Source organism: Neolamprologus brichardi, chromosome 11 (assembly GCF_056152115.1).
Source record: "Neolamprologus brichardi isolate AB-2024 chromosome 11, ASM5615211v1, whole genome shotgun sequence".
NCBI classification, from domain to species: domain Eukaryota; kingdom Metazoa; phylum Chordata; class Actinopteri; order Cichliformes; family Cichlidae; genus Neolamprologus; species Neolamprologus brichardi.
Window position 1 is genome coordinate 30,865,031 of NC_142114.1, and position 27,097 is coordinate 30,892,127.

The following is a 27,097-nucleotide window of genomic DNA, read 5'->3' on the forward strand; positions in this document are numbered from 1 at the left end:
ATCACATTCCTCAGAGCACCACGCAGCTGCTGCAGTGCTCTGCAGGGCAGAAGATGTGCACACTGTGTGGTCTTCTGCTGCTATGGCCCATCATGCTGTGCATTCAGAGATGCTCTTCTGCAGACCCGAGCTGTAACTTTGTTCCCATCAGCTCATTTTCTCCCAGAGAATCGCTGCTCACTGGATCTTTTTGTCTTTTTTGGATCTTTCTGTGGAAACTCTACAAATGTTTACGAGGGGAAATCCCAGCAGATCAGCAGTGACACCAGCTGACACGCCACACTCACCTTCTGCTGCTCAACAGTGTTGGTCAAGTTACTTGAAAAAAGTAATCAGTAACTAATTATTGATTATTTCCCCTAAAAGTAATCCCGTTACTTTACTGATTACTTATTTTCAAAAGTAATTAATTACTTAGTTACTTAGTTACTTTTTAAAAACACGATTTACAACCTGAATAGGTGATAAAGCGATAGATCTTTCAGCCCAATTCTACTTTTTCTGCATAATCCATCATACAAAATGTAATCAAATGGAAAAGTCTCTTTTTAAAACTTGTTTTATTAGTTTTAATCTTTTAACTTTATGCATCAAGCAAAAATTAAATTATCTGCAACATTCTCTGACTGGAAGAAATTAGTTTAACATTTAAACCTATTTTCTGCACATTCCAGCACATAAAATAAAATATTTTGTGTGTTTACACTCAGTCTTTCAAATAGATGCAAGTAAAACACAGCAGAAAATAAATAAAGTCAAAGACTAGCGGTCCTGTTGCTCTATTTTCACCTGTAAAGCAGGAGTGGGGTAGGCGGAGGTTTACCCTGGTGCAGGTGTGCAGCGGTCAGTGGAAGAATCCGCGAGTTTCTCTGTGAGTTTCCCATTACGTCGTAGCTACTCGGTGCTTGTTTGGAAGTTTAGGGTTTTTTCGCTGTAAAAAGAAGTTTTCTTCCCACGCACAACGGACACTAATGTTTTTGTCACTTTTTATGGAATCAAACTCAAAGTAAGGTCAGTACTTCCACGCTTTAAACGCTGCACGCTCATACTCTCTCTGCACTCGATATATGATCCATTGTTGATCTGCACACAGCTGTTGTCACGAACGTCGCACTCGCTTACGTCACTGTCATGAGACATTCTCGCAAAAAAATCACGGTTTTAGTAACGCAGTAACGCAGCGTTCCTACGGGAAAGTAACGGTAATCTAATTACCGTTTTTGCAATAGTAATCCTTTACTTTACTCGTTACTTTAAAAAAGTAATCAGATTACTGCCCATCTCTGCTGCTCAGTTTGACTTTTATCATTTCCACGTGGATGCAGTGGCTTCCATTAGATGTTTTCTTTCATGAGGAACAGGTGTACCTAACAAAGTGGCGGGTGACTGTGAAGTCATGCGTGAAGCTTTGCGTTCACCATCTGATGTTGAAATGCACATCAGCGAGATAAAACAGAGCCCTTCACGAGCTGAAAGTGAGACTCGAGTGTGTGCTGGGAGGTAACAGGAAGGAAATTCCTGCTTCCGAGCTCGTTTGTGTTGGACGGCAGTGATGCTCGGGGAGGGGGGGGGGGGTCTCCGGTGGGATCCGAGCCCGCTGTAAGTGCTCTTTGCTTGGTTTTCCTGCGGCAGAGGAGAGAGAGAGACTTTCACAGTCTGCTGGATGTGAACGCTGAGCTGATAGTCATGTGGTGGGGGATCGATGTGACGATGCTTTCAGTCAGACCGGGAGATGTTGTCTTGCTCCGAGGAACCGAGGAGTTCTATTAGAGTGGATGTGGTGGGAAGAGGAGGCGGTGATGGACGGAGGTGGATGTGGGGGTTTACAAAGTTACAAAAATGGTAAATGGCCTGTATTTATATAGCGCTTTACTAGTCCCTAAGGACCCCAAAGCGCTTTACACATCCAGTCATCCACCCATTCACACACTGGTGATGGCAGCTACATTGTAGCCACAGCCACCCTGGGGCGCACTGACAGAGGCGAGGCTGCCGGACACTGGCGCCACCGGGCCCTCTGACCACCACCAGTAGGCAACGGGTGAAGTGTCTTGCCCAAGGACACAACGACCGAGACTGTCCAAGCCAGGGCTCGAACCGGCAACCTTCGATTACAAGGCGAACTCCCAACTCTTGAGCCACGATCGCCCCGACATGTGCAATACGAACACATCTTCGGCTGTTTTCCCCATAATCTCTTTAACCCATCATAATTACAGCAGCTCACGTGACCTCGACATCATGGAGTGATTCCACTCTGTAAATAGTCTTAATATCAGCCAGTTTTCAGTCTGCAGCCAACATCTAATCTAACATCTGCAGGAAGTCTTCTGATGTCCGAGCATTACAGCTGTTTTTATTTATTTATTTGAGAGACAGAAGAGTGAATCTGACTTTTTCGTCTTGTTTTCACATCCTCCATGAGACAGTTTGTTTACAGTGGAGTTCATAATTCTGCAGAAAGTCGCCCGCGTCAGGAAAAGCGAGAGCTTTTGTTCCCCACGTTATTCAGATTCACTTCTACAAAGAAGCCAGACAAACAGACGCTGCTGTGAAATTCAGGGGAGACAGAAAAATCCGTCTGGAAACAAGAAAAAGTACAGACGAAGAAGAAACAAACAGCCAGAAAGTGAGAAAGGAGAAGCTGTCAGTGACTGGACTTCACCTTTCTGCCTTTGAATGTGAGCTTGTTCTTTTTCTTGTTTTTATTCCCACAGTGATCTGGATCAGCGTCAGACCTCAGAGGTTTCATGACGTTTGGCTTCATAAACATTAACAGGCTTCAGTGAGCTGCAGGGCTGACATTTATTTAAGGCTTAAAGATGGCATTGCAAAGGGCGCGGCCTCTCTGACTCTGTGCTGTCGAAGCATTTTAATGTAATTATTATTGTAATACTAACAAGCAGGGACATTCAGGGATCTCTGCACTGATCAGCAGGAGTCAGTGTCTGCACCGTTTGTCCAGATGTGGTCACTCAAGTCCAAAACACTCAGTAAAGCTTCAAAGTGCAAAAACCAGCGGGTGACGTCACATGAGCTACATCCCTCTTTCATATACAGTCTATGTATATTGGGGGGGCGACCGTGGCTCAGGGGGTTGGGAAGCGCATCTGTAACCGGAAGGTCGCCAGTTTGATCCCTGAGCTCTCTGTCCTGGTCGTTGTGTCCTTGGGCAAGACACTTCACCTACTGGTGATGGTCAGAGGGGCCGATGGCGCGATATGGCAGCCTCGCTTCTGTCAGTCTGTCCCAGAGCAGCTGTGGCTACACCTGTAGCTGCCTCCACCAGTGTGTGAATGTGAGAGTGAATGAATAGTGGCATTGTAAAGCGCTATATAAATGCAATCCATTATTATTATTATTCTATGTGGACAGTCCGTGGTTCCTGCGGTTGTGCAGGAGGCTTAGAGATGATCTGACCTCAGCGACACTTCCTGAGGCGTTCAGGGTCTCAGGTCAAACTGAGAAAGCAAAATGCATTTTGTAGGTTCTGCTCGTTCTAGTGAAGCAGGAGGAAGAAGCAGATTTTTCAGTCAGACTCAAACCTGACGACAGCTGGAGGCGTCAGACTCGGAGGCTTTTCCCTCCATGCTTCTTGTGTTGGTTTGTCATAATAAATGAAAATAAAGTGCACATCCGCTCTTATTCTAGAAGAAAGGCCAGGCTTTTTCAAATATATATATTTTTTATTGATATGTTTATTTTACTGCAGGTTTATGTGAATCTGCTCTGAACACAGCAGCTAGAAACATTTATTCACTGTGGGGACAAAATAACTGAAGTTGAGGCGTCAGACTTTCTTTTAGTCACATCACTGCAGTTTAATCTAATACCAGACACACAGGCTGGACAGGCATCAACCCCCAGCCCTCTCGGGGTGACCGGGGGCCGCTCGGTCCACCTCGAGGACAGAAACTACAAAAAGGCAACAGTCACGTTTTCTCAGATGTCTTTAAATTAAAGCACGTCACACCGCTGCAAGCGAGAAGGCAACGAGCCGATGGTTAAACTGCAAACTGCTCCTTGAGCAGCTCACATCAACCTTCCTCTGAAGCTTCATCGCTTCAGTCTCCCAGCGTTTCTTTGGTGTCACGTTACAAACGATCGGGGACATTCCTGCTGTCTCTGCTCTCAAGGCGGGTTCAGAAAATAAAAAAGCACGAGCCAGCAAAATTAAACACAGTCAGCAGGTGTAGAAACACGTGGGCGAAGGCGAGAGAGGCGTGGCGAACATTTAAGAAAAGAACGAAGAACAAAAACGTCAGATTTTCACAATAAAGTCAAAGTACACACGTACATAAAAATCACAAAAACCTGCAAAGCTGAAAAGACGGACGTCATCAGAGCGTTTGTACAGTAGAAACCTTAAAAAACAAAACTCACTGACATTACGTAACAGCATGGTGATAAAGTCCTGATCTTTTATTGTGAAAATAAAGGCTGAAGCTCTGAGATCAAAGTGACGACGGCCAAAAACCTCGTCTTACTTTATTCCTGTGAACACGTGAAAGTTAGGAGGGAGACATTTTCAGAATAAAGTCCGAACAGTTAGCAGCGTTACAGCTTTACTCGCCGTCGCTCTTCCTGACAGCGGCGTTTCCTGCACAGTGACGCTGCATATGCGGCATCAGCGAGGCAGGAAGTCACGCATGGATCATAATGAACCGGACCGCTGCTCTGTGCCCACTCTGTGCCGCCTCTCCTCTGACTGTGGCGGAGCTCAGCTGGTGATTGCACTTCCTGTACACCTGCTGCTGGTGTGATTGGTCGCTCGTCCAGCTCACTGTGTATCCCAGGAGAGGGAGGAGCACAGAGTCATCGCCAGCTGCAGACGCAGAGACGGCGTCTGCAGGGAAACAAGCTGGGCTCAGGTCAGCAGCAGTGCAGCTTTCAAAATAAGAGCGAGGATGTTGTCCAATAGCGACTCGAGCCTGTTTGTGGGAATCTGCATAAAAATATTCAGAGCAAAGTGGAAAAATCTGTTTTCTCTGTAACAGAAAATAAAATGTAGCAAATCTGTGACTCCTCTGCTGCTGCCCACTCGAACATTCATCCAAGTGTTTGTTGATCAGAAGATCCTGGAGCAGTCAGGAAGTCTGTCCGCTCGATACGCGTTTATGTAAAAAAAACAAAGTTTCACTAAAAACAACCAAAACATCTGCAGATGGGCCGCGGACCACAGTTTGGAAACCACTAATCATAGGTCGAAGGTCTTTAAGCAAGGCACTGAACGTGACATCACCCAAACATCCACAGTAACCGCTGCCGAGGTGCTGCTGAGCAAGGCACTGAACTCCAGAGATACAGCAGCGCTTATTAATACTCGTGAGGATGAAATCCGGTGACAGCGAGTCTCCATCATCTCCATCGTCTCCACCTTCAGCTGCTCTGTGATCAGTCAAAGGTCACCCGGCGGGTCAGAGCGGAGGAGAGGACTCCACCTTCAGAGGGACGGCGGGTCGCAGCGGAGCAAGAGGAGGCCGTCTGCACAGAGGAGAGAAGACGTTACTGCTCACTAGGGCTGCCATGATTAGTCGACGACTGATTTAATAGTCGACGTGTCGTTTGAAGCTTTGTAAGATCACAAAAGACGCAGGAATAAGTAGTAGGATTTAAGAGTGTAATAACGGACTGAAACAGAAGATGGCAGCACTGCATGTACAAGGATGCCAGCTGCAGTTAAACCCCGAAGAAGAAGAAGAAGCTGTCCCAGAATTCATAGCGCAGCCCAGCTCAGTTTCCAACAATGGCGGCAGCTAGTTAGTTTTAATATTACTCTTATTATTCTTTCTGGGTCACAAAATAAACGTTTAACATATTTTCAAGCGAGAATGTAGCTGTGTAAACCTCAAATATCTGCTCAGTTTATCAAGACACCACATATCTTCAAAAGTGCTCCGACGTTTTCGGAGACGTCTGTTAGCCACTAGCTCGATAGCTAGCCGGGGGCTAGGCTAACTAGAGCCGTGAGAACACCGGACTCCCGGCTAATCGTTTTCAAACCCACCGCCGTCTTTCACTACTCAGGTTAAATATATATAAGTCACTTAGATAACTTAAAAATGTTATTGTTTGGCTTTTTTTTTTAGTATTTTATTTGTTCCTGAGTAAATCGGTTTGGCTGAGATTAAAGTTATAGTTTTTACACAGCTGAATAAACGTCAAGCAGACAACTGATTATCAGAAGTGTGAGATGCTCCAGAATTTACTCCGGTGTCCTGATATATTTTAGATAGCAAGGAGTTTATTAAACTTCACCGAAACAATCTGCAAATTTCATTAACATTTAATAAACTATCATCTTGTCTTTATTTTTAGTTAGCACAGACCTTAAACACTTAAAGCTGTAAGCTAATGATAGTTATATAAGAGCAGATGCTGCTGGTGCAATAAGCTGTAGTTTTACGTCCAATGGATGATGATCTGATCAGTCGACTAATCGCAAAAATAATCGGTGACTAGTCGACTATCAAAATAATCGTTTGTGGCAGCCCTACTGCTCACGTTCACTTTTACATTAAGGCTAACATCAGAAACGGCCTTCAGCTGAGCAAACAGCTCCTGCACACGTTTCAAATTCGGTTTGAAAACTAACGTCTGTGAATCTTTCTTCAGGTTTTATTGTTTGACGCTTTTTTAGTTTCATGTGCTGAGAGGTGTGATGCTGAATCAAATTTGCAGAGATTCCTGAGAGTTCACGCCTCCGCCCTGCTGCATACCCGCCACAGGAAGCCGCCACCCTCACTCGCATGTTTTCACGCCCTGGCATTTGTGCAACACTTTACAAAAAGAGCAGCTTCCCGTTAAAAAGTCACAGCTGTACATGTTGAACGATTAGCTCCACTCTTCGTCTGTTGGACGAGCTGATTGGCTCAAACACAGCTGCAATTTCACTCATGATGCAAACATCGTGTCTCTCTTCCTGTCAGATTACAGGAAACGTGGGCCTCCGTGAGGGAGGAAGTACACTTACATCATCGTCTTAGATCAGAAAGCTTTAAGAAAGAGACAAAAAGCTGTCGGGTGTACCTGTTGGGTCCGGCAGCAGCAGGTGCGACTGCCCCGTGTGGCGGCGGTTTACTGTTGTAGACGGGGTGTGGCGGAAGGTAGGGGTTGGACGGCATGGCTGGAGGGCGCGGCTTCTTTGGGACTAGAGGTTTGAGTGGAACAGAAACCTGCAGAAAGAAACAAATGAGTGTCACCTGCAACTGCTCGGCTGGCTCAAAGGAAATGTGACATCACGAGGATTTCTTAAATCAAACGGTTGATTGGTTTCCTCTTTACAAATGAATCAGCTGCAGCTTTGAAACTTACCAAGTCTGAAATGAAAAACAGGTGATTTCATCCAATCAGGAGCCTGCATGCCCAACGCTCATCTGCGTTCCTGAACGCCTCATTAATGTTGGGCATGATTCCAGCCAACCAATCACATCACACCCTCACACAGCCAGTCTGACCATCAGCTCTCAGTAATCACAGTGATCGATCCATCCCATCACCATTTCAGCTCTTAGCACTACTCTAAGCTCTCTATGTGCTAGCAGCTAGCAGCATGCAGGGAGGGCGTACCTGTCCAGGTGTGATGGGGTCAGGGGGGAGAGGCTTGTTGGGCGGAGCTGGTCGACTCACCAGCTGCTGGAGGGTTAGCGAGGAAGAAGAGAGGAAGAAGAGTGAAGCTTCAGCAACAAAGACGAGGACACGTGAGGAGGAAACAGAGCACAGCAGGTGGCGAGGACTCGAGGTCGTTGAGCTTTATTTTGAAATTCTCTGTTGACTGACGTGAAGCCGAGAGGTCTGACTCACTAATGAGATGTTATTTCATATCAGACTGATAGTGCAGCATGCAGGCAGGAATGAATAACAGGGGAACCAAAGGAATGGGTCAGGCAGATGTTTCACCTGCTGATTAGCACCATGATCCTGGAACTTCAGATTAAACTGACCACCTGCTGCATTAGGGGAGGTGTGAGGGGGTATTTTTATTTCTTATTTGTGTTTTTTGATTTAAATATTTTAGAGTTTTATGACTCGACTGGAGCGGCGGGACCTGAAAATGAAGCACCAGCAGCTGCAGTTCCTCTAACATCCAGCAGAGGCAGCAGTGAGTCAGTCACAATTCTGTTCATTTGTATTTAAGGTTTGAAGTTTGCACTTTTAGGGGCGTGGCCTCTTTGACTGACAGGTATCTGCTAGCTTCACCTGAACTGGACCTCTGGACGTGTTTGTGCTGCTGGCGCCTTTTTATTGACATCATCCAACCAATAACATGGCTGCTGTGAGGTCACCAAGAAGGCGGAGCTCCAGTTTTGCTGAGTCATGGATTCTGTTTGAACTTCAGCGCTACATCAGCAGTGACAACACGTTCCAACACACACACACACGTACTGCAGACAAACGGGACGGACAGTAACACTACACACTACAGGTAGCGTACCTGGTTGGAGGGGGCGGGGGGGTCAGGGGGCAGAGGCTTGGTGGGGGGGGCTGGTCGCTGTTTAACCAGCTGAAGCAGCAGAAATAAAAAGTCAGAAGAACATCGAGTCAGTGTGGAGACGAGGCCGAGCTGACAGCGAGGAACAGTTCAACATTTTAGGGAATCCTCAAAATTCACCGTTCACGCTGCAGGTGAGCGTCGACCCGAGGCTGACGAGGTCGGCTTTTGTGCTTCAGCTGTGAAAATTAATAACGTGCTCCTAATTATGTGGCGTTTGTGGCGGCTCACACCCAAAACACTTTGTGCTGGCAAACAAACACTGAAGTCGTTCGCAGTCCTGGAGATTTACTGATCGTCTCCTCAGAAAAACAACACGCCGTGATTGGCTGCACGTCTGCTGGGAAGCTTTCACTGCAGGAAAGGAGAGAAGCAGCGTGTTTGGTTTGTCCACCTCACAGAGCCAACAGATCCACCTGTGCAGGTGTGAGAGGGCCTGAACCCGGGCATGAAGAGCGCCTTCTCAAGCCTGTTTGGAAATGCGGCCGACCGCCATCCTCCGTCTGCTCGATTAGTGTCATGTTTAAGGAAAAGTAGACGAGTCCACACGCACCAGTGCGCCTCGCTCTCCTCACGTAGGCGGTGCTTCCTGTCGCTGCTGCTCGTTGTGTTCACTGCTGACCGTCTCTCAGAGCCCCGCCCAGAGCGACACGTTAGACGACCTCAGCTGATTTTATTTCTGAGGTCTCGGGGACGGAGAGAATCTGAGGATCGTTTAAAATGCTGAACTTTTCCTGCTTTTCCACTGAACACACGAATCTGCACGAATGATTCGATACAACTAAGACGACACGACTCACACACGTCATGCATCACGACGACACGCACAGACACACTCAGGACACACCCACACCTAGAGGGGAGCGGTTACCTGCGGTGGAGGTTTTAGAGCAGGGTCTGGGGGGAGTGGCTTAGTGGGAGGAGCAGGTCTGTCATGAACCTGATTGGAGAGGAAACAGGAAGCAGAAGCAGAGTGACAGCTGACAGACTCAGAGGTCAGAGGCCAAACGGGCAGGTGTGTTAATGTCAGACAGAAGAGGCAAAGCGATCAAGTGCAGGTGTTGGAGCGCGCCACTTCCTCTGAGCCGTCGGCGACGTTTCACTTCATGTTTCTGCGAAGCCGCGCCCACTTCTGCTCGAGTCTCAGTATTCATTTTACTCACTGCAGACAGGAAGTTTACTCAGAACGGAGCAGGGAGAAGGAAGCGGCGCCACAGCGCACAGTCATATATGGTCAAAGTAACACGAGCTACCGTCTGTGATGTCACAAGAAGAGAAATGTGGAAATATATTTTGGGAGCTCACTGCAGGATGCAGGGCCTCTGAAAGAGCCTAATATTTAGCAGGATGTGGTTCAGAAGAACTGGGTGCATTTAAAGGAAACGTAGGTGTTAGTGGATGAAAATAACCCCAAACCACGAGTGGTAGACCTCACTCACAGAACCAACAAAACCTCCACAGTTTGCTTCAAATCTTCACTCTTAAAAAGACCGATTTTAAAAATACAAAATTCGCTCTCCACCCTTAATGCTCGCTCAGGCGCTTTGCCATGGCGTGCTGCACCTCTCCAGCTGCAAACATCTGCAAACGGCCAGTGTCGGCGTGTCTGCGCGGTTACTCTGGTTACCTCTTTTTGGGGCGGGGTCAGCGGGATGTCCGTCTGAGGGTTCAGGTGGTATCTGAGAGGTCGGACCTGCTCTCCGTTCCTGCCGTCCACTCGCTCCATCGCCGGAGTCCTGGACGAGAAGGTGAGTAAATCAAAGAGACGGGCGGCTCAGAATCTCTGTGACGCTCTTATTTTATTACAGTTTGTTTTAGAACAGCTGATCTACAGTCACCACACGTCACTAGCTGCCTACAGGCCACATACACAGTTAAAGCTGCTGCAGGTTTGTGGGGGGTGGACACGAGGAGCTCGGGGTCTTTAATCACCTGAGCCGCTCTACAGGACACTACAGGTCACTCTGCTTTATGTTTGATTCCTGGCTGTGAAAATCACAGCTCTGTGTTTACGCAGGCTTTCCCATCAGTGAGATGTTTCATTTAAGCTCCAGCTGTGCAGCGTCACAGACAACCAGACGTTTCATTGTGTTTGTTTTACTGAATGTGATTTTTGGCTAAATTTAACAGCACAACTTTTGTTTTTTGCTTTTTTAGATCTAGAAATCATCAGTGAAAAAATGTAACGTAGAACAAACATTACGAGAACCTGCTACTCAGTTTGCTGACTGGAAAAACAGATTTTTGAGACATTTTTCAAGTCAGTGCTGAGGAAAAGAAACAGCTGATCGTGAGGAGTCAGGTGGGAAGGATCCAGGTACGACTTGAAGCTGCGCCGGGAAACCGCGTCCTGAGACTTAAAGTGAGTGCTTAAAGGAGCCTCCAACTCTGACTTTGTTTAGTTTCTGCAGGAGGAGGCGTGGACCTGCACAGCTTTAAGTCCTGACGAGGTTCTGCTCCACAGGTGAGAGCAGGTGAGAGCAGACGGTCAGTGAGGTGAAGGAAGCGGCGAGCGTGTAAACGACAGCAGAGACACTTTATCAGCATCCATCAGCCCAGCGCTTCATCACCTCTCTGACTCTGACGGGACAGAGCACAGAGCAGGACCCTGCAGGTCCAGCAGTACCTGGAGACGTGGGTGGGCGTTACCTCCAAACCCCACATCTCACAGTCAGCCACACTGCATCGTGGGTAAGAAAGAGCACATCAGAACCAGGCTGCAGGTGGAGAGAGGCCGCATACCTGAAGCTAACTGTTTCACATGAGGAAGACTTCACTGGTTTATCTTCATCAGTAACACACACACACACACGCACACACGCACACACACACACACGCACACACGCGCACACACACACACACACACACACACACACACGCGCACACACACACACACACACACACACACGCACACGCACACACGCGCACACACACACACACACACACGCACACACGCGCACACACGCGCACACACACACGCACACACACACGCACACACACACACGCACACACACACACGCACACACACACACACGCACACACACACACGCACACACACACACGCGCACACACACACGCACACACACACACACGCACACACACACACACACACTTACTTACCGGTTGTGCTGTCGAGCTTTATGAAATGGGCTGTTCGGTCCCAGGCAGAAGAGACGCTGACGGAAACCAGGGAACCGAAGAGCGAGGAAGAGGAGGACCACCGGCAGGATGAAGAGGAAGATGACAAGCAGGGCGACTCGGACAGGATCCGATTCTGAAGGCAAAAACAGGAAGGATTAACGGGCGCCGCAGAGAAGACGCGGATCGTCTCATTTTTCGACGGTTTTTCAGAGCGAAGCACCTCGAGCCGCTCGGGCCGGGCCGCTGTCCACGCTGCCGCCGTGACCCGAGTACCTGCAGTCGGGCGGAGCCCAGCCCACCTCGCAGTGACAGTTCCTGTTGCTGTTACACACCTGCAACACAAACACACAAAACAGACTCGCACTGTCACCAAGAACAGCAGGGACCTGGTTGTAGTTACAGTCTGTGGTAGCAGGCGGAGGTTGTCTGCACCGCCTCAGCTGGAGGAAACAGAGACCTCATCGAAGGACACCACGGTCTCATCTGGATCCAAGTTTCTGGACCTTGTTGGTGGAGTCGGTGGGGGGTGTTCACCACAAGTGCTAGGATGGTGGCGAGGTGTTTGGAAATGTTTAGGTGGCTGAGTTTATGCTAACAATGGGACTCAGAATTATAAGATTGTGTTTGGAATTACAGAGTTTCTGAGGTTGTTGTTCTTTTGCTTTAACCCTTTAAGACCGACCATAGAATCAAGTCCGCCAGAGCTTATATTATATGTTTACATGCTGTGGAGCCATTTTTGGGAGCATTTCAAGTTGATATACATCAATACAACCATTATAGCCCATATTTTAATAATATGTCTGCATTAAGTGCATAGTGATTACATAAATTGCAAAAAAGGGCAATAAACTACAAAAAAATTGAAAATCGTTTTTGTTTTTTTAACATATATTTCTAGTTAGAGAAATTTAAGAGGCTTATCCCTCAAAACTGTAAATACAAAAAAGTTGCACAAAATAGTTTCCCACCACAGGAAATTTATTTTGAGTGTCTTCATAGTTTTATTTTTGAGATACACCAATTTTTATACACTGCAGGAAAAACGAAAATAAATATTATGATGCAAATTTGCAAAAAAGCAGCATCTGCATCAAAATAAACTATTTCCAGCAGTGCAATATGAGTCCTAAGCATCCCAGAAACCACACAGAAAGTCATAAAGTCAAAGATAACTTTTAAAAACACCAGTATAGGCTCATGAGGCCTTGATGGTAAAAAACTACAATTCCGCAAAAATGACGTCACTTCCTGTTTCGGGCAGGTCATGGCGGACATGTGAAAGTTCGCGCTGACGTCTATTCCAACGTAGGAAGTGTTATGAACAGCTGATCAGATCAGCAAAGCCTGTTTCTGGAATATTATGTTTTTGTTGCTGCAAGTGCTTTTTATGCAGTTTTTGCAAAGCTATATGTGGAAGGAAACTGTGACCGAGGACAAGCTGATGGCATAAGATGTAAGTACAACTCCTCCAGTTTCATATGCAAAAAAAATTATTGCGCTAGCTCACGTGGTTGCAGAGCTACAGGGATTTAAAAATAGTTATGCAAAACAGAGCGTGCCGGCTTTAAAGGGTTAATGTGAAGGATCCTCCCAAAGTGCAAGGCAGTAGGTCTTTCTCATGACCAGCAGGGGGCGACTCCTCAGCAGATAAATCATGACCTCAGTAAACACTGATGAGTTTATTTGGTCTCATGTGAAATTATGGTGGAAACCTCTGTCTTTGTGCCAACGTATACCTCACATTTTTAAACGTGACTCACCCCGTGGCCGTTGCATTTCCTGCGACACTCGTCCACACCAAACACTGACACATCCTGACACTTCTGGTTCAAACAGGCCTGAAACAGCAACAAAATCACACGTCTACAAAAGTTTGTTTCAAGAAATTCTCACAAAAAACTTACAAAACTCTGAATATTTGGAACTTCAGTGGAACATTTGGTTTTCTCTATCTAAGGAGCTTGGAGAGAAACGCCACTGGACTTCTTTAAGTTTCTTTGAAACTTTGTTTTTCTTTCCCAGCTGCTTCGATAACCATGACCTGGAAGACTGTGAACCTACACAGACGCTTTGCTTTTAATCGTTGCATCTCTTATAATTAAAATTACTGCAGCTAAAGAGAATTAATTCAAATACAAACTGTCCCCCAGCCTGTAGGAGGCGCTGTCTGACCTTGCCGCGGCCGCATGCGGTGCCGTGGGCCACGGTGGCGGGGTCGGACACGTCGTCACCCAGGTGGAAGAAGGTGCCTCTGCAGACCAGGTCGCTGTTGTTGAAGTGGACCCTGGTGGTGAGGATCTCTGCGTTGGTGCCCAGCAGGGGGCGGTCCCTCCCACCCTGACACTGGATCCTGCCGCAGTGAACGTCCCTGCATCGGCAAGCAAACGTGACAGGAAGTGAAGTGCGAGAAAAGCTGGAATTTTGGTTCCCATAAGCATAGCAAACTTCCAATTTTTGGTCTCCAAAAAAAGATATGAACACACACACACACACACACACACGGGCATGATGGGATTTGTAGGCCTGCAGTGCAGTAACGCAGCAGTGACCATGACAGTGACCCTGTGGACTCACGAGTTCCCGCAGGGGATGTAGGAGCCGTTGGTCAGCTGACCACAGTTTCCATATTTGTTTCCCTTTTTGTTCACAGACGAGAAACAGACGGCGGGAGCGCTGGTGGCATCTGAAGACAGAAAGAGAAACCAGTCACAAATGCACGTTTTAAACTGGTTTAAACCAAAAGAGCCAAAGTTTAGTCAGAGTCCAACAGGAACCAGGCTTCAAACAGGTGCTGGCTCGGTGCAAACTGGTTTAAGCTTCATGCAAACTGGTTTAAGCTTCATGCAAACTGGTTTAAGCTTCATGCAAACTGGTTTAAGCTTCATGATGCAAACTGGTTTAAGCTTCATGCAAACTGGTTTAAGCTTCATGCAAACTGGTTTAAGCTTCATGATGCAAACTGGTTTAAGCTTCATGCAAACTGGTTTAAGCTTCGTGATGCAAACTGGTTTAAGCTTCATGCAAACTGGTTTAAGCTTCATGATGCAAACTGGTTTAAGCTTCATGCAAACTGGTTTAAGCTTCATGCAAACTGGTTTAAGCTTCATGATGCAAACTGGTTTAAGCTTCATGCAAACTGGTTTAAGCTTCATGCAAACTGGTTTAAGCTTCATGCAAACTGGTTTAAGCTAAACTCCAGGTCGCTGGTACGTGAGGTGGAAACAGATTTAGGCTAGAATAAGCTGTGATAAATTGTGATTAACAGGTGATTTAGCTCATTCTCAGCTGTGTAATCGTCCTCACACAGCTTTACGTCCTCATTAGTGGCTCACACTGATTATTTCCTCCATGTTTAATATAAACATCCAGCACAGGAACAGACTGGAGTCTTACTGGGTCCCCACAGCGTCTGGCACTGGCTGTGCATGCTGGCGCAGATGCCTCCATAGCAGTAGGAGGCGCCCTCCTCACAGGGTTCCCCATTCTGCAGAAATACATTGGGGGGGCAGTAGGGGGAGGAGCCTGTGCAGTACTCAGGGAGGTCACATTCCCCGAGAGGCTCGCGACACACCGAACCCGCCGCTCGCAGCTGATGGAGGAGGAAGAGGAGGAGTTAGATGAAAAGCAGGAAACATTATTTTTACATTTGTGGGCGTTGACGTCAGCCTGACCTTACAGTCCTGGCAGCAGATACCATCAGATGAGCACTGAGCTCCAGGAAGCAGCTTACAGGTGGAGGCGTTACAGCAGGGGTCCTCGCACTCCTGACCAATCAGAGCACAGCAACACATCATCAAGAGTAACGTGTGTGACCTTCATCACTGCTACGAGTGACGAAGAGTAACTGTGACTGAAGCAAACGTGCTGCGAGATAAACTCTTCCAGCAGAAGCAGGTAACAGGTGAGCAGGTGAACAGGTGAGTACCTCCAGCAGGCCGCAGTCACACTCCTCCCCTTTCTCCACGTAGAGGTTTCCACAGCGAGGTCCTCCCAGCAGATGCTCCGGCTGTGGCACGTTGAACAGACACATGCCGCCGCCGTGCAGCAGGCTGACGGACAGATCTGCAGCGCTGCAGCTGCTGAATAGCTGACCCGGCATGAACCTGAGGTCAGAGGTCACAGGACACTGGTATTACACGGCTAGAAACGAACCAGGAAAACCTCAGGACTGAAAAATGACACAAACTGAACCTGCGGCTCCTCTAACGACCACGTGAGGCTCCAGCAGAGAACCAGTAAACAACAGACACATTAAGGCGTCGTCCACACGTAAATGGCGTCGTCCACACGTAAACGGCGTTTTCGATCACTGATAAATGAGATTTTTGAAAACTCAGTTTTTGCGTTTACGTGTGGACGAGGAAAACTGAGATTTGGTCACGCAACGTCAAAGGTGTGCGACTTTTTTGATGTGGCGCTGTGTTCCACGTTATTGTTTACATCAGATTATTTCTACAATGGCGGACAGAGAGAAAATACGATGGTTGTTCGTCCGACTATCTGCAGTTTTTCCATGCTTACATTTACACACACAGTTACCGTCAGAGGCGTCAGCGTGAACTTCGGACGCAGCTTCTACATTCAACACAGCCGCTGTCACAACCCAACTCCCGACATCAGCTTTGAATACTTACTTAATTTACTTTTATGTATGCTGTATGCATTTTGTTGTGAGTCAACACCAACCAAAATGCTGTCTTTAGTTATTCACCTCTGAAATGATGACGGCACTTGAAAAGTAACACAAAATGATCTGCCTCTCCAGGAAAAGTTCAGGTTTTATGAGGATACAAAACCCTGTTCGGTCTTTCCCTCCCAGGCTTACAGACTTCTGATTGGCCAACATCTCGTTTTTAGCGTTCACATGTGGGCAGAGATATTTTTTCAAAGCTGCACGTGTGGACAGGATTAAAAAACAAAAAAACAAAAACGGAAAATCTGTGTTTTCAAAAATACCCGTGTTCATGTGGACCGAGCCTACCCATGTGGAAAAGAAATAGTAAAAACATATATGATTTACTCATGAAAGTGAAACTTTCTCATTACTTTCATATATTTTTTTAATAAATGTACAAAACATACAAGTTTCATTATATAATTTTTCAAGGGATCTTATATGTGTTTTCACTCTTGTATGCTTTTCATACAAGTTTCACACAAGACAGATACAAACTTTATAAGATTTATAAATATCTTTTCCATATGGGTAAGAAGTCCAACTTTACAGCATATTTACAGCCTGATGCAAAAACCAAACACTTTGGTCTCTGTGGATAATTTCATTAAGGCTTTAACGGGTTTTTAAACCACAGACAGACTGAGCTGATCGAACAGGAAACATGATCCAGCACCGGAGCTGAGGTCACGGTTCACCTTTGTTTTCATCCTGAACTCTGACCTGACGGGTCCGAGGGCGTAATAGGAGGTACTTATTGAAAATGAATAGAAAATTCAATAAACTTATTTAACCTTATTTGACCGGGTGAGACCTTGAGAGCACGTTCTTTGGGAAAAGGGGGAACGACTAAAAGAAGCTGTGCTTAAATCCTGCTGAGACTTCAGAGATGTGAAGCAGTTGAAGCACAGAGTCAAGAGAGAAACTCGAGCGATGAGTCTCAGCAGGGTTGGTTCTGGTCTGACGCTGACCCGGGTTAAACAGTCTGGCACTGACCCGGTTGAGGGCTCCATGATGCAGCCGCCGAGCCGCGGCTCGTTCTGGCAGGAGCAGTGGCGCTCCGCGGTGTCGTGGCTCATCCCGAGGTTGTGACCCAGCTCGTGAGCAACAGTTGAAGCCACGCCCAGAACACTGACCAGGTGATCCTGACAGGAAGAGAGAAATCGCTTCATTTTCATGGATTTTGTCAGTAAAGTGTAAACAAAGATCAAAATGTTTTACACTAAAATCTGGTTTGGCTAAAAATGTAAACTAGTGACACAGGAAGTAAACGGAGCTCGACGTGACGGCCGACTCACCACGTTGACGCCGCCCGACCTGTCTCTGGAGCACATGGATGACTGAGACGCCATCCCCACTGTGGTGCCGTCAAAGGCCCCGCCCCTGCGAAGAAGAAACGAACACGTGACGACCTGAACCAGGAGCGATGCGAGACTTTTATTTTGGTAAGTGCTCCTACATGACGAGCTGGGCGTTGTCATGGCGAAGGCGTGGCAGCAGGTCTCTGGTCCTCCACTCCAGGAAGTTGTTCAGGGTGTCGGTCGGGCTCTTCTCCACGCGGATCTTGTCGCGGTCGCTCCAGATCTCCAAACCCGTGAGCGCCACGCGGACGTTCAGGGGGCGGTAGAACTGAAACAGGAAGAAGAGGCGGCTCAGGTGCGCTGCTGCAGCGTTACAGAGGCCGGCTGTGACAGGAAGTCAGAGATCTCACCCAGTCCACCTGGTTGGCCACGTCCAGCATGCGGTAGATGATGGTGTTGTTGTTCTTCTGGTGATTCAGAAACTGTGGAGCAGACGGCAGCTTTAGTCGCATCAGGATGTAACAACCAACATGTCAAACTGCAAATCAAACGCAGCAAACGACAAAGAATCAGTCGGCACGTTTCAGGGTGAAACAAACTGCTGCCATCTAGTGTCCAGAACGCGCTACTGCAGGTTAAAAACCCCAAACAGCTGAAACTCAATAAAAGACATTTGCTCGCTGCAGCACGCCCCTCCTCTCTGCTCCAAACTCCAGGCCATGTTAATTGTCAAATCACATGACCTTTGCAGGTCAGAGGTCACCGCTCTGCTGCATTGAGCCATAACTGTTAAAGATCTGCGATGACAAACCTGTGAAATCCTGCTTTGAAGAGGTAACTAAGGCTACGTTCACACTGCAGGCGAAAGCTCATCAAATCAGACTTTTCTGACCCGATCATGGTCTGACAGCGTGAACTAGAGGTGGGAATCACCACACATCCCACGATACGATATTATTGCAATTTTTTAAAATATTTTGCAATATTCAGATTCTGTACATAAAGGTAAACTTTATCAATATTCATTTTCTCTAATATCAAAGTCTCACACTCAGTCTTTCTCTCATTTCAGTTTGATTGTTGACAAACTGAACGGTTTGTATTACAGTCTAGTCCAACTTAACTGAATCAACCATCTGGTACAATTATAGCTATTCTGAACTATGCAGTTTATGAAAACTATGCAGCCCCTTCAGCAACTGAAGAATTTGAAAGTAAATTAAAACAAAATATAATTTTACATTAAATAAAAAGTTTTAAACTTAATTAAATAAAACATGTCTTAAATTAAAATAAGTAAACTGTCATGTTTATTGCTGCCATAAAAACAAGTTAAACACATTTGGACAGTGAAGGAATGTCAGGATTCTTGCTCAGAAAAAGGATCAACATGCTCTGAAGTCAGAGCACAAAAACCTTTTTGTAACAAAGTATCTATTTCTGCTGTCCCTGTATCCATACATTATTAGCAAACAAAATATCACCATGCTACACAGTATCCATTTTTCCCCACCCCTAGTGTGAACGGCACAAATCTGATATTTTCAAATCCAATCTGGGTCCCTTTCGTATGTGGTGCTGAATCCGATACATATCCGTTGTTTCAGAAAGCTGCTGTTTGATGGTCAAGTCGCATTAAATCCGTCAGACGCCGATTATCAGCGCCGGAGAAGACAAACGAGAAAGCATGGCGGCCATCGTTAAAGCACGGGCTCTTTTTTCTTTCTCTAATTTGTCAAAATTCTGTCGGTTACGACTCTGCAGAAATTGACAGACTGCTGCAACAACACCTACGAGCTCTGTAGCCGCCATTTTTCCTTCCCGCAAACAGAGCGCGTTGTGTGTGACGTCTTCTTTTGCGCATGCGGGCTGCTTTGAGCGTTCACACTAGAGCGCGTTTGCTGTCACATTTTATTTGCAGTGTGAACAACCAGACAGACAAATACACACACACACACACACACACACACACACACACACACACACACACACACACGCACGCACTGACCTCCTGGTGATCGGCCACCAGCACCAGTTCGATGTATTTGGTCTCAGACAGGATGTCTCTCTTCGTCTGCAGACAGAACACACACAGAGGTCAGGTCAGAGGTCAGGTCAGAGGTCAAATGGGAGTAAAAGTTTGATGTATTTGTAGTTTATCAAACTTAAACGACCCCGTCGACAGCTGCCGCACGAGGGCTGACCTGCAGTTTGACCTGCTCGTGTGGCGACAGAGACGACGGCGTTTGTTCAGACTCGCTCGCCTTAAAGAGAATCGGCTTCTCTGTGAGGGGATTTTTACTCACGTAAAACAGGAGCTGCTGATCTACCTGCACTGACTTTAACATGTCATCTAACATCTTAAAACTCTTTCCTGCTTCATCGAACAAAGTCTGGGGAGAGGAACGGCTTCACTTCCTGTTTGACTGCAGGTGAAATACTGGAACACTTAAACACGCCGATTGTTTCAGGCGTGTGAGATCTGTGTGCACAGCACTGCATCACGTCACCCTCCATGTCCGTGGGGGCGTGGCTCCTGTCACTGACTGTGGGCCACAGCCTCTCCAGATCCGACCTCCTGGGTGCCCTAAGCCTTACCTTTGCAAACACATTCCCTGTAAGCACTTCCTGACTGTGCAGCCTACAACTCAGCTTTATAAAAACATGGCGGCCTGTCTCACCCTGTGTGTGTGTGTGGAGCTGTGGATGGGGGGGACGGCGGTGTGCGACACTCCACAGCCTCCTGCAGCGTCATCCTCCAGGGGGGAGGTGGAGAACAGCAGGTGGACTCCTCCTTCATCATCATCACCTCCTCCACTCTCCCCTCCTGCACCCTCCTCCTCCTCTTCCTTCCTCGCCTGCTGGTGGTGATGGTGTTGCTCCTCCTGTGGCTGCAGCTCAAAGCTCAGGGTGGCGTTCAGGGCGATGATGCCACTGCAGGAGGAAACAGCTGATTAACAGGAGTCCTATTCATATTTCACACACACACACACACACAGGAGTGTTTACCTTTGACCTCAGAGCTCCACAGTAAATATTTCTATCACAAATCAATAAAAAACTGTTTTTTATTGATTTGTTACCATGACGCTGACATCACTGGAAGTAGGATGGGCGTGCAGTTATGAAATCACATCGAGGGAAATGATGACTCAGGGTTTTTTGTGCAGTTTCGATTCATTTCACAAACCAGACTCGGTTGTTTTCACCTTCCAGGCTGCAGGAGAGCAGCACGGAGCTCGCTGAGCTGCAGGAAATCTTTGTTTTTCCTTGTTCTCAGTGATCCAACCTGATGACTAAAGGTTAATGCAGCTCGTGTATAATCTGAGCTCATTACTCTCGGGGCTTGAGGCCCGACCCTCTCTCTTCACGTGCTGATGAATAAACCTGATAATCGTCCTGCAGCTTGAACGTTTTCTGTGTCAGGTCAGAGGTCGTTGATCCGGATCAGCTCGGCCGGCTCTGGAACGCTGACGCTTCACTCGGGTTTTCTGCCAAGAACACGGCATTAAACACAAAGACCTGAAACATCGAGTCCTGACTGAGCGGATTGGAGGTTTTTAGGTTTAAGGAGCTTTCTGACATGTTTGTGGTTTTTACACAGGACGCGACGCAGCAGCGAATTCCTCTGACTGACCGTGAACATCTGTCAGTCTGAACACAGCTGTCAGCAATAAATATTCATATTTCACAGAGCAGCTGCCTGACACTCAGCTTCGACCGTCAGCAGAAATCTGCAGCTTCTGTTTTTGCAGAGCGTTTGAAACCAGCGCTGTCTAAACACGACGACTTCCTCCTGAACCGTGCGTCAGACTTCACGTCCGTTCGAGCGTTTAAGCACAGAAACTCTTTTCTTCTTCCTTCCTCTCGCACACTGAAATTACTGTATTTTTATAGTGTCTGTATTTAATACACACAGGAACCTCTAACAGCTGTCTGCAGGCACCTTAAACTCAAACAGGTGACCCTGAACTCTCCTGCAGGCGTCCCAGGATGCAGTGGGGCTTTCTCCTCCGCTCTCTGTGGCACGCGGCAGAGACGTGTAAAGGTTTCTCTTCTCTCAGCTTTAGTTTGTTGTGTCTTCCTTTAGTTTTTCAGAGGAAAAGAGGATTGAGGGTCACCTGATCCGGCCCAGAGAGGAAAGTTTCAAAGCTACAGTTGAAAACTGAGGATTCAGGGAAGACGGGCCGAACGCTCTACTTTTAGAAACTCTGTGAACCACAAATAAGCCTCCAGCTGAGAGCGAGCGGCTGTGATGGGCCTGAAAGGTTGTCCTTCCTGTTGAGGGGGGGGGGGGTACTGACCGGAGTCCGGAGCAGGTGCTCAGAGCCACTCTGGACTGGGGGAAGCCTCTGACGCTGCCGTGGTAATAACAGTGAGTCTGCAGGCGACACAAACACAACAGCACATCTGTCACAGCTGGACTCAGAGGGGAAGGTCTGACGGCTGCGGTGCGTTCGCTGACTCACCACAGGGTTGGCCATTACAGACACTCCGGTACCGTTGGGGAGGTAGTAGAAGACGTTCGGCGGTTTGGGCAGCAGGTCGCTAAAGAGACACGACAAAGGTCAAAGTGTGTGAGAGACGACGAGAACCAAACAGCAGCATTAACAGAATCACATGCAAACGAGTGACGCGCCCTCGCGTAACAACCCGCGATGTTCACTACCAGGCTGGTGTCAGAGCACGGCTCCCCAAAACTGTTAAATATTACAACAGCAAAGGACAGCTGATAGTGGGAGGGGCTCAGAATAAAGTCTGTGACTATCCCCACATATCAGCTGTAAACTATGTCAACAGGAAGTGATCGAGTCAGAAACGGCGAGTGTACGATGACGACTGAGGAAGAATTCAGAATCAAACAGCAGCGATAAAATGAAAAATGTCTCTGACACGATGCGCAGTGACGGCTGCAACATTTTATTTATATCAGCTCAGACTAACGTCACGTTCTGTACATGTGCTGTTTAATGTCACGCTGCTCACTCACTGGTTCTTCTCCAGCTCCAGCAGGAAGAGTCTTCCTCCCACCTCCAGCCCACACTGCAGCCTGTCGGGGTGGCCGTCCTGGGAACAGGAAGAACAGTTGCTTCATTCACTGAGCCGATTAAAGTCTGGAGGCAGGAAAGAAAAGAACAGGATGGAGCGCCTCCAAACGACACAAATACCTAACGAGACGGATTTGCACATTCAAAATGCTGCTGAGGGCACCTGTGGAGGTAAACACTGGGGCCATAAATGATTGGCTAAGATAACAGAAACTAACAGAAACTTTTTATTATTAAACACACTTACTGCTCAACTTCATCATCATCATCATTTCATACCCTGAATTAAAAGCACCAACTCTTAGAATCCAGCGAGCCCACTCCCACTCCCACTCTCCGCTTCCACCATTTTTACTTCATTCCGGTGACTTCCTTTCTTCTGCTGCTTTAGGATGTGGCGGTGCAGAGTACATCCGCCATCTAATCAATACACCTTCCTGTCTTAATGGAGCTTCTCTCTGAAGTGTAGGCACTTCCTGTCCAGCGGCTTTCTCCGCTCAGCTCTGGAGGAAGTGTAGGCGTGTGTGTTACTGGGCGTAGCAGCTGTTTTCCTGTGAAAGCCCCTCATGGGGAGCCGCCACGCGGCCTTTCTCTGTCCGTCGCTCTTGTGGCTGACGACGCCCTGCTTTACCTCATAAACCACACGAGGCTCAGCGACTGAATCGCGCCTCGCTGTGTCGGGTCGGAGCTAAAGCTGGACGTCCTGTTAGAACCACCTGACACATGCTTTAAAATCCCCTCCATCCACATGTTTCTGACATCAGCCAGATGTTGTGCACTGGGCTTCTACACTTTTCCCACTGCAACGCAAAAAATACAAAAATTTCCTTTGTTAAAACATCATCCCGGCAGTGCTGATGTTCATGGCGTATCTCAAGTTTACGAGAGCGCTTTCTTGTGTCATATCGGCGGCCCCCAACCCCCGGGCCACGGACCGGTCCGTGAGTCATTTGGTACCGGGCCACGAGGGTTGAGGCTCGGGTGTGAAATTGATGGTTTTCAGGGTTTTTATGGTTAACTCGGTTTCCCTGGCTCTTTTCCCGCGTTGTAGTTGTGCGTCTTATTTTGAAAGATATATTTACACGTTACCATAGCGACCTGAGAGCATTAAGGGGCAGAGAGGAAGATGTTACTCTCATTTCAGGAGGACGCTGCTAATAAAGTTACACAATTACACAGTGAAGTCACGTTTATTATTATATTTACCACCATAAGTACCAGTCTTTGTGTCGGTCGTGTCATTTTATTTTGTGTTTATTTATCCGCCACATCTTAAAGGCCGGTCCGTGAAAATATTGTCTGACATTAAACCGTCCGTGGGGCAACAAAGACCGCTGATCTATATCATACTCAACATAGAACGTGTCCTGTTCGAGAAGAAATCAAACAAACAGTGAACCACAGAACTTTTTGCTGTCGTTAAACTAAACGAACATCTGGATGGTCGTGTTCGCGTTTCCTCAGCACAACTGTGAAGCTCTTCTTTGAATTTCCACATGGACTCCTCCGTTCTCTCTCTCCAGGTAGAATCACCGGCTAGCCCAGAGTAACACCTGATCGTTGCCTCACCTGGTTTCCCATCACTGTGTGTGGGCGGGGCTGCCTGTAGCCCCACCCACAGCGAGTCCAATGCAGAGGCGGCAGCAGAGATGTTTGTTTAAAGCTGCAGCTCTGCTCTCTTTTCTGTCCCAGGTGCATTTACGGTTCCTGAACGCAGCACGGAGCCGCTCCGGGCCGCTGCCGCGCTGCGATGGAGGAAATGTGCAGTTCTTAATATAATCTGGATCATATCTGTGGGACCGTCACACAGCTCTGCTCTCACAGCACACAGTCAAACTTTGAACATCTTTAATTTTGTTACACTTACAGTTTACAGACGACACAACTGACTTTAAAGAAAAAAAACAGCTGACTCATGAACAGTCAGCGTGAGCATCTCTGCTCTCCTCCCACTCGATCATCAACAACCTTCAGTTTTGTTTTTCTGGAAAGCTGGACTAACATGTGACCTGGACGCTCTCGCTCCGTTCGGATCTTTTCTTTCTTCAAAACAACAACACTTCCCATCATGCACTGCAGCCCTGCAGGGTTTGAAGGGGAGATTTTGGTGAAGTTCTCCTTTAAAAGTGAACAGAATTCCCCTCTGAGGCGTGCTTGTTTTCCCCACCCTCTCTGCACTTTGTGCTGCGGTGGGGTCAGATTATTGTGCAGCAGGATGGGTGTGTGTGTGTGTGTGTGTGTGTGTGTGTGTGTGTGTGTGTGTGTTGGCTGAGTCACGATCGTTCCAGCTGGGCGGGTCTGACTCTGAGAGGCAGCGCAGAGGAAACTGAATCACCGACACACTAAACTCTGCGAGCTGGAAACACGCAGCTGTTCAGACCTCTGATTGGTTCCTCCAGATGAGCATGACAGCGCCCCCTTTAGGTTCATTTCTAGAGCACGCAGCTGATGTACAAAGATTTTCTTTCACCGCTAAAAGAAACAGGCGTGACTCGAGTTGCCCAAATAATCCCTGAAAGCAGACGAAGCAGCTGGAACAGATGTTACTGCTCATGTTACTAAACATGGCGAGCGTGTTTTTGTAGCTGTTAACCTGAAGAACAAGAATTATTAAAGGAACAAATGCATTATAGATGTTCATAGACTGACATCAGTATTTAGAACCGCAGAGACAAACTCTGGGAGGAGAACGCCGTCGACGGCGTCGCTGCTGGGGCGTTTTTGAGGCGGCTTAATTTATCGCTAATCAAATCAGAGTGAAACACAAAACTTAATTAGCTCAGCTGCAGGAACTCTGATTTTTAAGCCGAATCAGAAAGTCCACAGTGCTGTGGTTCAGCAGCTCCACCCGGCTGGAAAACCCTGATTTTGATCTGAAATAAACGACTTTCTTATTGGCGAATCGTTTAATAATCATAGATTTAGGAACTATGATTAAGTACTGCAAACAAACTGGACACTTCATTATTATCAGGAAGTCCTAAAAACTCCCTGAAAAGCCTTCAGTTAATCCAAAATGCTGCAACAAGAGTCCTGACAGGGACTAGAAAGAGAGAGCAGATTTCTCCTGTTTTGGCTTCCTGTTAAATCCAGAATTCAAAATCCTGCTCCTCACATACAAGCTCTTAAATAATCAGGATCTTATCTTAATGACCTTGTAGTACCATATCACCCTATTAGAGCACTTCGCTCCCGCTCTGCAGGCCTACTTGTTGTTCCTAGAGTATTTAAAAGTAGAATGGGAGGGAGAGCCTTCAGTTTTCAGGCCCCTCTTCTGTGGAACCAGCTTCCAGTTTGGATTCAGGAGACAGACACTATCTCTACTTTCAAGATTAGGCTTAAAACTTTCCTTTTTGCTAAAGCATATAGTTAGGGCTGGACCAGGTGACCCTGAATCCTCCCTTAGTTATGCTGCAATAGATGTAGGCTGCCGGGGGATTCCCATGATGCACTGGGTGTTTCTTCTTCACTCACTATGTGTTAACAGACCTCTCTGCATTGAATCATATCTGTTATTAATCTCTGTCTCTCTTCCACAGCATGTCTTTATCCTGTCTTCCTTCTCTCACCCCAACCAATCACAGCAGATGGCCCCGCCCCTCCCTGAGCCTGGTTCTGCTGGAGGTTTCTTCCTGTTAAAAGGGAGTTTTTCCTTCCCACTGTCGCCAAAGTGCTGCTCATAGGGGGTCATATGATTGTTGGGTTTTTCTCTGTATCTATGAAGCGCCTTGAGGCGACTTTTGTTGTGATTTAACGCTGTGTGAATAAAATTGAATTTCTGTGATTTTGGTCCTGGATGTGTCTCCTTGTCTCACTTGGTTCCCTTTGTGTCCTGCAGTCTCTCTGCATTAGTGTTGAAGCTATCATGTTTCCACTTCCTTCTCTCGTGTTTGAACTCCCATCAGCCTGCACAGCTGAGGTTCACAAGGTCGTCCCCTGCAGGTCATCGACCTCGGCTCGCTTCTCCTCTGCCAGGTCGTTGGGCGTCGCTGAGACGCTAAGACCTTCGTGATTGGTTTTGCTAAATTTGCTCTGTGTTTTTTTTGCCCCTCGATGCTAATTGGATTCTCCCGTGCTTAGATTCATCGTCGCCTGTCGGCTCAGCCGCTCACCTTCAGCTCATTCAGCACTTTGAGCCACGCTCAGTCAGCTCGACTCACCCGAGCTTTCAGCCAGAAACAAGTGCGAGTTACACAAAGGAACATAACATTCAGAGATCATGGAGTTCTTTATATAACAGCAGTGCAATTCACTGAAAATATGGAAACATTAACCCTTTAAGACCGACCATAGAACCAAGTCCGCCAGAGCTTATATTATATGTTTACATGCTGTGGAGCCATTTTTGGGAGCATTTCAAGTTGCTATACATCAATACAACAATTACAGCCCAGATTTTAATAATATGTCTGCATTAAGTGCATAGTAATTACATAAA

At 47.1% G+C, this 27,097-nt stretch overlaps 1 protein-coding gene across 5 annotated transcripts in view; it reads right to left on the reverse strand.

Moving 5' to 3' along the window:
* Nucleotides 1-3,665: 3,665 nt before the first annotated feature.
* The window catches only part of adam15 (ADAM metallopeptidase domain 15), a 30,278-nt gene continuing 6,846 nt past the window's right edge, over nucleotides 3,666-27,097 (reverse strand). The window contains exons 3-25 of one of the 5 annotated variants that reach the window (XM_087848569.1): nucleotides 22,602-22,678; nucleotides 22,081-22,159; nucleotides 21,916-21,992; nucleotides 20,293-20,545; nucleotides 19,620-19,685; nucleotides 18,022-18,093; nucleotides 17,770-17,939; nucleotides 17,609-17,693; nucleotides 17,307-17,455; nucleotides 15,561-15,738; nucleotides 15,307-15,399; nucleotides 15,029-15,224; nucleotides 14,210-14,318; nucleotides 13,808-14,003; nucleotides 13,396-13,473; nucleotides 11,853-11,964; nucleotides 11,612-11,765; nucleotides 10,119-10,227; nucleotides 9,363-9,431; nucleotides 8,435-8,503; nucleotides 7,570-7,635; nucleotides 7,030-7,175; nucleotides 3,666-5,484 (exon numbers count right to left, since the gene is read on the reverse strand). In XM_087848569.1, coding sequence (XP_087704695.1) covers nucleotides 5,418-5,484; nucleotides 7,030-7,175; nucleotides 7,570-7,635; nucleotides 8,435-8,503; nucleotides 9,363-9,431; nucleotides 10,119-10,227; nucleotides 11,612-11,765; nucleotides 11,853-11,964; nucleotides 13,396-13,473; nucleotides 13,808-14,003; nucleotides 14,210-14,318; nucleotides 15,029-15,224; nucleotides 15,307-15,399; nucleotides 15,561-15,738; nucleotides 17,307-17,455; nucleotides 17,609-17,693; nucleotides 17,770-17,939; nucleotides 18,022-18,093; nucleotides 19,620-19,685; nucleotides 20,293-20,545; nucleotides 21,916-21,992; nucleotides 22,081-22,159; nucleotides 22,602-22,678 — 2,670 coding nt within the window. In that variant the 3' untranslated portion in view covers nucleotides 3,666-5,417. The remainder of the gene's footprint in view (nucleotides 5,485-7,029; nucleotides 7,176-7,569; nucleotides 7,636-8,434; nucleotides 8,504-9,362; nucleotides 9,432-10,118; nucleotides 10,228-11,611; nucleotides 11,766-11,852; nucleotides 11,965-13,395; nucleotides 13,474-13,807; nucleotides 14,004-14,209; nucleotides 14,319-15,028; nucleotides 15,225-15,306; nucleotides 15,400-15,560; nucleotides 15,739-17,306; nucleotides 17,456-17,608; nucleotides 17,694-17,769; nucleotides 17,940-18,021; nucleotides 18,094-19,619; nucleotides 19,686-20,292; nucleotides 20,546-21,915; nucleotides 21,993-22,080; nucleotides 22,160-22,601; nucleotides 22,679-27,097) is intronic. The other 4 variants (XM_087848571.1, XM_087848570.1, XM_087848572.1 and 1 more) reach the window with 4 other exon arrangements.